The 9,513-nt window shown below is 34.3% G+C and overlaps 1 protein-coding gene across 1 annotated transcript in view; it reads left to right on the forward strand.

Moving 5' to 3' along the window:
• The window catches only part of LOC113502286 (QRFP-like peptide receptor), a 111,747-nt gene extending 102,234 nt beyond the window's left edge, over positions 1-9,513 (forward strand). The window contains exons 6-9 of the mRNA XM_026883794.1: positions 1,584-1,681; positions 5,152-5,320; positions 7,063-7,184; positions 7,790-9,513. Coding sequence (XP_026739595.1) covers positions 1,584-1,681; positions 5,152-5,320; positions 7,063-7,184; positions 7,790-7,987 — 587 coding nt within the window. The 3' untranslated portion in view covers positions 7,988-9,513. The remainder of the gene's footprint in view (positions 1-1,583; positions 1,682-5,151; positions 5,321-7,062; positions 7,185-7,789) is intronic.

Consider the following 9,513-nt stretch of genomic DNA (forward strand, 5'->3'; position numbering starts at 1 on the left):
TAAAACTATTAATATTTACATCAAGTTATTGCTTTTGATAGGTTTTAAGATCGTAGTCCAAATAGTAATTTAAGAAGAGGTATGATTATGTTCAAGAAAATAAGAGGGAACAAACTCGTCTAAAATTATCCTTCAAAGTGGTAATACTTAAATTACAGAACAAGAAAGTAGGAATAGACGTGACATCACTACAAAGTTTTAAAAGAGAAAATGTTTAGATATCTTTTACAATGCTGTCTCATTTAATCGATAATGCTCCCTTATATTTATTAAACGCCATTGCTTTTCGAAACACGACGTGCTTTGTAGTTATCACTGTCATACAGTTTAGCACTTATGAAGGAAATAAATGTAACTTGCGTATGTGGATTTCCACACTTATTTTCAAATCAGTTTGCCTGGGATCACCTTGATTCATGGTAGTATTTTAGGTAAAACGGCTGCCTATCTGCAATCCACTCCACAGCTCGTAAGCCGGTTGGCAGGTTATTGGGGATTTAATAACGCTTTTTTATATTTGGCCAAACAATCTTGTTACAAAAGAATATCTTAAACAAATTATCTCAGTACATAACACGAAAACACGCCTTAACGAAATTAGGGTTCTGTTGTTTCTAAATACGAGTATAACAAAGAAATAAGGAAAATTTGTTGGACGAGCCTAAGAGGTAAGAAAAATAAAAAGAAATGTGGCCAACAAAATTATATGGAACATTTGTATTAATAAAAGTCCTGGCGTAAATGTTTGGGGAATGTATGAAAAAGGACTAAAATATAAGCCTCCATGCATTTTCCGGTTTAATCGGATATTTTTTTAAACTACCATAATGCTAAAATCTGTGACATCCCTGCGTATCGCTCAGTACAGCCAGTAAATTGGGCCTCGAGGTGAATATAAAAAGTGGTAACAACGTTTTTTTATTTCTTAATTAATTTTAAAATATAGACACGAATATCCGAGTAGTTGAGGTCACCACGACAAATCACTGTGCGCCTGGGACAGAGGTTTTTTTGATCCATGAATGCTTGTTGTCTGGGTGCTTTTGAGCATGTGACTTGAATGTTGGTACAAATCCCGTGATACAAGTACTAAATTATTTTTTTTAGTCGTCCTTTTTTTTTAACAAAATCTTTATTTTTTTTAATAGCATTTTGAGTTCCTTTAATTATGTGTGACATGCCAAATCTCCAAGGAATGCGACTTTACTCCAGTATTTTACTATGAAGTGTATGCATCGGAAATCGTTTGAGAAATCGTATTGCTTGGTCACGGGCGCAAATGGAGCTCTCGACGAACGGTTTTATGTCCTAATCTCTTTGATTACGTTCTTCATTCAGCGCTCGGTTTTTATTTGACTTTGACTGCGAGAACATTCCAAACGGGGCTGATTTACTATTCTCTTCGCAAATGGCATTGCCATCGTTATACAGCTAACCTGTACGACTGCTGTAATCAGTAAATCAATTTAATTGTTTTCGACCGGTATTAAATCAAGGCAAAATGTCAAATTCGATATGTATGGATTTTTAAAATAATATATAATGAACTATTTTTTTATAATGATACTACTGTCATATTCCAGGTTGCATAGTCGTCGTGTCGTACTCCCTGATGGGCAGGAGGCTGTGTTCGGTGTTGCCGCCCTTCGACCAGACCGAGGGTAGCGCGAATAGTCAACAGGTACGTTATACTTTTTTAAGGTCCTGATTTTCATGCAGATTACATTCTAACCTGCATCAAAACCGAGCAAGCAACTTTAGAGACTTTTAAGTTATATCTACACTTTTTAATCGATTTCCTTGTCCCATGAGTTACATAAAACACATTGTTTAACTATTGAGTCTATTGATGGGACAGCGAAGTTAATCTTACGAACGGTAATAAAAATCCAAGAGTAATCTCAAATCCCCAGTCATCCCCAGAGCAAACGTGGTCAATATTTTATAAACGGGAAGATTTTTCCCGTCATAGAACAATTATGGGCTGGTTTCTATCTTTTATCCACGCTCATTGATATGCCGATTCAGTTGAACTTTAATTAAACCCATGGTAAGTGCTTATATGACCGTATAACATATATTACATGTTATCGAAATTTTCATAAAATATTTTTTAAATAACAAGTATACATGTAAATAATTAACTTCACTAAAGTGTACATAATAATACGCAATACATAACTCTCATAATATTTTACACACGAGATTTTTTTTCGAGCAAAACCTGTACTTATGTTTGGTATACTAAACGATTGAACTAGTGCAAACAGCAACAGCTAGGTACGATAGCTCTCGCCGCGCCGCGGGATCGGATTATCGGATTTAATGGACAGCGGGTGGCAGCCCGGCTTATAGCAGGAGGACATGGATTTTTAGTATAAAATAAAATTGCAAAAAGTGTGTCCTATATTCTCCTCGCCGTATGAACAGAACAAAATCAGCGTTTGGCTGACGATAGGCAATTAGAGACTGATTTTATATGAATAAATCTTTTTTTTATATGCGGCTTTTCATCATTACTGGTTTCGAAATGATTTTAGTGTTAGGTTAGGTTACGTGTTAACGATGTGTTATAGATCTTGTTATACTAAGTAGCTATAAACACATAAAAGAAAATACGGTTACCTATTCATATTTTTCTTAGGTATGTACAGCCAAACAGACAAAGAAAAAAAGTACTTTTAACTGAACTTGTTTGTTATCAATCATTTAATTCGGAGAACTCGTTTCCAATCACGAAAGTATATATGTTTTGATGTACCAACTTTGTGATTATTAATGAAAATACATGGAAATAATTTATTGAATGTACAATTTAAAGGCTGAAAGGAAATATTATTATTTGGATTCGTGTGATTTAACGCAATTCTCGATAAGTAATTAAAACATTGAGTTAACATTCATGGAGGCGTGTCGCTGACGTTTCACGAATAAAAGTTTTTCATTTAAATATTAATTGTATTTTCATTGGCTTAGCGCTTTATCGTGATAATCATCAATGGGCCATTTTTTGCCGATTTTTCTCCAAAAAGGCGTACTTGAAAAAAAAACACGTTTTGATATTTTTTTAATTTAAGGTGACTATAGCACAAAGACAGGAGCAAAGCAAAGGAGGAGCTCGTGGCTAAGCTATAACCGCAGAAGTGAAACGATCACAGGTTTCAGCTTGACGCGGTTGGTCCGTAGATGGGTGACCATCTTTGTCATAAGGAGTTCCTCCGTGTTTCGGAAGGCACCTTAAATTGTGGGTCCCGGCTGTTATTCTTACATCTTTGACAGTCGTTACAGGTAGTCAGAAGCTTGAAAAGTCTGGCAACCAGTTTAACCAAGGGGTATCGTGTCGCCCAGGTAACTGGGTTGAGGAGGTCAGATAAGCAGTCACTCCTTGTAAAACACTGGTACTTAGCTAAAACCGGTTGGACTGGTAGCCGACCCCAACATAGTTGGGAAAAGGCTAGGCCAATGATATAGCACAAAGACAAGTAACAATAAATACAAAATTAGCCAAATAAAGAGAAAACAGCGTTCCGTTTACTTTTTGAACCTTATTATACAGTTATTACTTACAAATAAACTTGATCTTGTAATAAAGACCATTCGATCATAACCTCGTTATATTAAACACGATACTTTATATCCTCTACTTTTACGCCTGAGTTATTACCGGCGGTAAAACGTTGATGCCGCAACAGGTGAACGGAAGGCTGTATGGAAAGTATTTTGTAATCATCAGCCCAATGATTTTGGTTAGAATTAATCGAAAAGGAAAAGTAAATGACATGTCATCAGATTTTAAGGTTATGTTCAAATTATCGGAAACCCCTTACCACGAATATGAATTTTATATTGAAAACGTTGTTACAGAAATCGGTTCACGTACCATTACTGTATTTAGTTGTAAAGCAGATAATAGTCAAAAACCAGCCCATTAATGTACTACTGCTGGGCAAAATCTCTTGTCATGTAGTGGAAGCTTGAGATTTGATTCGTTAGATAACTTAGTCCAAGTATAGAGTATAACATTAGGTTAAGTTATTATTGTTGTACCAGAAATGATAGAATATTAGGATGTTTTTCACATAAGCAGTACCTATGAGTCCTTCTTTTAAAAATTGTGCAACAGTCGATTTTGGATTTAAGAGTAAAACTTTTTTATAAAAATCGGAAAATATTGCGCCCCAATTCCAAATGTTTTCGTTTACTTTACTGCCACACAACTCTACTTAATTTAGGTCTAAATCGGGAACATAAAACTTTTAGAACCAATTCAGCCTTTTCCCTTCCCAACATTATTGTTTACATCAAATCGTGTTTACAATCGTGTTACTCAGTAATCTTACGATGTATCAAAATCCCCGAAGAAATGAATCCAGATTTAAGAAGACTAATCTAGACCGTTGTTGTGTTGAGATGTGAAAGCGTTACGACTATTTTTACAACTCATAAATCTCTCGCTTCCAAACCGTATTGTAAATAGAGATTGTGCGAGAAATCAAAATTTAAATTTGTATTACGATGAGCGCAGTCGTAAAGTAATGTAATATGTTGTTGGTTTTGATTCAATTGTAAATAATATATTTTATGTGTTTTTATATACGTTTGTTGATCCCAGAAATATAAAAGAAGATATCTACAATGTTAGTTTTGATAATGTTATGGATGTATTTGAAAAACCAAAATACACAATTGTGAAAATGATAGTCATCAATAGAAACCCGCTTATTGACCTCTTTTACGACTTATCGAAAAGGACTATAATTTCCGCACTTTTATTGAATCGTTCATCGCTAACGATACAAATATTTTGAATCGTCTAACAGCAGCAGACAAAACATCAAAATACTTCATAATTCAAACTGCCAAAATGCTTTTTAAAGACCTAGCAAAGCGTCTCGTTGACACTTCTCGTGACCCAAAGGCTGGCTTTTAACTCGCTCAGAGGATTAGCATTGCCATTCAACGTGGCAATGCTGCCAGCCTTTTGGGCACACTCCCAGCCGGCAGCGACGCCGATGAATTTTTTGATGCTTTAATTTAATTTAATAATTTTTTGTTTTTTAACTTGTAAATATTTAACTCTGAAGACAAATAAATATTTATTCAAACTTAAACTACTATTTTAGAAACTAAGCCTTCTCTTTCCTATTCCAGCGTCTCCGCATCGTCCGGGAAAGGAAGCGCGTGGCCTGGATCCTGCTCCTCCTGGCCGTGCTATTCGCGCTGTGCTGGCTCCCCTACAACATCCTACAGCTGCTTATTGACGTGAACGCCGTCAACGTCGAGTCCGTGTCCGCCATGTTGCCGTATACACTGCTTCTAGGTACGTAGCTGTCAGTCTTTCAAATTGCCTTCTGACTGACGACTGACTGGTCATTACAAAAAATAAAAGGTTTCTATGTAAGACACGAAGGTTTAAACACATGGATAGATATGGTATTTTCTCGTGATTGACACTAGTTGTTGCCCACGGGCCCTCTCCCTAAAAATCGAAAACGATTCCACGGGAACATAAAATCGGGAAAAAAAACTTCGTCTAAGTCTGTCTAAATCTGATGCGTAATTTAGAAGTTCAAATAAAAAAAAAAACAATTACATTTTGACCAACCATCAACTAAACCTATAAAATATATTTACGGACCGGAGTTTTTAAATTTAATATTCTCGAAGACATGAAAGGCATTTCAGGAACGATAATCCTAAGTTCTATAAACTCGAACTGGAATTTATTAAAATCTATGAATAGTATATTTTCGGAGAACTATTTACTTAAAATTTTCAATTTAGTCTGTTGATATACGATTAAGTACGGAATAAACCAGATCATTATAAAGACAGTCGACGGCTTTAATCTCCAGTAACTATTAAAGTAGCCAACTTAAATATCTGTTTGAATTTATTGTAAAGACATGGATAAATATCTTTGGGAATTGGAGACTTACATTTTACTGTCTTGTATACCAGTGATCTCAGCCCTAATAAATGTAATAACTGCTGCAATATATTCAAAAACAGGTACTCAACATACAAAAGAACTAGTAATTTTTACTTAAAGCTCAACATAAATTATGTTCTGTAATAAACCTTTGTATTGTGAGTTTGTGTTAACAAACACATCCACAATACATTGAAGTTTGGCACAGTCAAATTTGCTTCGAATGAGAGTATCATTAGCTACGTACATATGTCAAATCACATTTGCTACGATTATCACGTTGCTACGAATACCAAGCAAATTTACCACGAGTCCTACTAGTGATGACTAGTCGCCTCGTGACCCCACCTCCGAGTCAGCTCATGGTTAAAAAATCTAGTTGGATTTGAAACTAGTCGGTCTATCCCTATTAATACGCGTGAGTAATATAATTATTGAACAAATAATATAATTATGAATTCGTCTCACGAATGATATTATAATAGTACATAGATTATAGTAAACTATTACATTGACGTTCAATTATATTTAATAGTATGCAAAGCGGATTATAGATGCATGAGCAAACAATACTATTGTGTTTCGAATTATATCTGAGACGTGCTGACGATGGTCGGTCCATAGGAATTAGAAAAATGTTGATGCGTTTTGCTGTATTCATAGTTTAGGAGTGCTACTGAGGAGCTGTGCAATGGAATTTAAACTTATTTAAGACAAAGTCAGAATGAAAATGATTTATATTATATATTTATTACTGCTTTTTTTTTTAAACACTTCATACATGAAACTGATTCGAATTAAGGATTGTCTACTAATTCATTCAATGACATAGTTCGAACAATTCGTGTGACTTATGAATTAATGAGTTGAGTCTACATGATCTTTAAGTATATCATAATTCAAATATATTAAAGTTTTAAACGACCAGTATAGACTGGTCGTTTTTAGTGGTATAATTCGTTAATAGTAACGAATTATATCACTAGATAAAAATAGCAGGTGATTTGATCCAAAAACATTTTTTTGCTAGCGATATTCAAAAAACATTACACTCCCTCACAAATATGGTACCTGAACACCTCCTGACCCGCTTAACAATATTAAATATAATTGTATTTTCAAATCTCCAGGACACACAAACTCAGCAATCAACCCGATAGTGTACTGCCTGATGACGCGCAACTTCCGCCGCTCCCTCCGAAAACTGATCTGCCACGATCCTGGTAACATACACTCTAGTACTCATTTCCATGTAAGTTTACCTCGAACCATCCAACAATATTGCATTCTACTAAACATCGTTTTAATATTACCTTACAATCTATGGAATGCAACTAAAGACTTACCTTTCAAATGCCTGAAAGAGGTTTACTTGAAATGATTTTGAATACGTTTGAATGGTGCATGTGTTTGTGTATTATTTTATGTTGTTGTACCAAATGAACGAAATTTTTGTACCTTTTTTCGAATATTGAAGTGTGCAAAACTGCATGCCTGTAATAGCACTTCTTAAGATTAAGTTACTTGTTTGCACATTGTTTCTGCAATTTAAGAACTTTTATTGTGTGTGTGAATTGATTATTTTTATCTCTTTTATAGATTAGTGATTTTAATTTTGTCTTTAACAGATGGTATTACTAACTTTATTAATCGTCAAATTTTAAAATTGATGATACTCGGCTCGTCGGTTTTTTTATGTAGCCTGTTTTAGATCCCACTGCTCGGCAAAGGCCTCCCCCTTTCTCTTTCAAACCTCTCTATCCTTTGCAATTTCCGGCCAATAAAATACCAGATATTATTGGAATGAGTACTAACCATAACCATTTACTATTTTTCTTATTTGATCTCCTCTTTCAGATGCAGGGCTTACGTCAAAAATCCAACACGTCTAGCATGCGGACGTGCACGACTGTCACCTTTAGGAGCAGCAACAACCAGCTCGGCAGGACCGGCACCGGTAACGCGAGCATGCTCTACGGCAGGAACAATAGGACCTCGTCCTTCAGGGACAACGGGTGGAAGGACCGGTATCAGAAGACCCCGCAGTTCTTATAAATTTGCCCTTGAAACGGGTGATAATATGACGTAGTGAGAGAAATTGTGATTGATGTGGATAAAGACGTTATTTGAAAAGTGACAGATAGTACGTAAGTAAGTATTTTAAGAGTTGTGGGTGTATTGTAGCTCTTCAAGAAATTGTTGTCGTTAAAAGATAGAGACGGCTCTACAAAGCACGAAGCTATGTCTCTCTTTTAAATTGACATCTTTTCTGCTTTAAGAGTGTTTAGGAGCCCTCGAAGCTTTTATTAAAATAGAGTAGAGGAATATATTATAAGAGCGTGCCTGGAGGTACCTAACAAAAAATATATTTATCTAAGTACAGGTCTTAATTAAAAAAAAAAGAAATGTCTACTTTTGAGGTAAACGTTTGTTATATTCTTGCAAGAATTTTTCAATTCTAGTCATTCGTATATGGTTACTTGCACGATATAATTTTGTAGTGATATAGTTGTCTCAGAGTAAATTTTGTTTTGTTGATCTTAAAGTTTGTTCAACATTATGAGAGATATGTCCCGTTGAAGTCATCTTTACGCTAGTTTATATATCTAATACTTTATTCGAAGAGTAAGTAAGATAAACTAAATTGTACAACCAAATAATATTTACCATTACAAAACGCCGAAATTATAAGCTTAATGATTGGACCAACCCTTAAGTTTGTTGAAAACAGCGCCATCTATTATTCATCGTGTTCATTAAGCGCTAGGCGTTCTCATTGAAGGCCTCATAGACAAATACAAGAGATGTCTCCACGTAGGTTTATACAAAGGTTTACCAAACAACAGTTAATTGTGTAGAGCGCTCTAGTCACAACTTCTACAATTTATTTAAATAAATAAGTCTAAAGGATCGGAAAGCTTTATTTATTAGTATTGATAACTATTTAATATACTAACGGTACGTAGTAATTAAACGATCTCATGAATGAGAAACTAACACTTTGTTGTAGTCTTATCAACAGATGTAGCTTTTCTCTATTATTGAGAAGAATATATAGAGCTTAATGCAACGCCATCTGTCGGTAGATGAGATACTATTTTTTTAATATATGCTTGTCATTTTAAATTAGTTTAAGATAAATTGTTTACATTTAATTTTACGAAAACCTAGAATTATTCAAGTTATAATTACTATAATTAAACTAATGTCATAATTATTATAAGATTGGTTTTATGTGTGATTGGCCTTTAAGGCTTAAGATATTATGGAGATTGTGTATTATTTCTAGAATTAGCTCCAGGATCCGCGTTGGGAAGTAAAAATAACGGCCCCATTTCATCCCCATCCCCAAAATTGCTCTAAATTTATTTTTCTTACTATTTATTATGAATTCTAGTCGTGTATAATCAAGCTGATCTACTTAGCATAGTTAAAAAATAGTTTGTTTATTCTAAAATAAATTATTGATATATTTTTATCGTTGTCATATATTAAATGATTTAGATATGTAACTAAGATTTCTATGTCAAATATAAATTTGTATAAATCATGATGTATATTAAGTGAAGTATAAGGTTCTG

This window comes from Trichoplusia ni, chromosome 17 (genome assembly GCF_003590095.1).
Source record: "Trichoplusia ni isolate ovarian cell line Hi5 chromosome 17, tn1, whole genome shotgun sequence".
NCBI classification, from domain to species: Eukaryota; Metazoa; Arthropoda; class Insecta; order Lepidoptera; family Noctuidae; genus Trichoplusia; species Trichoplusia ni.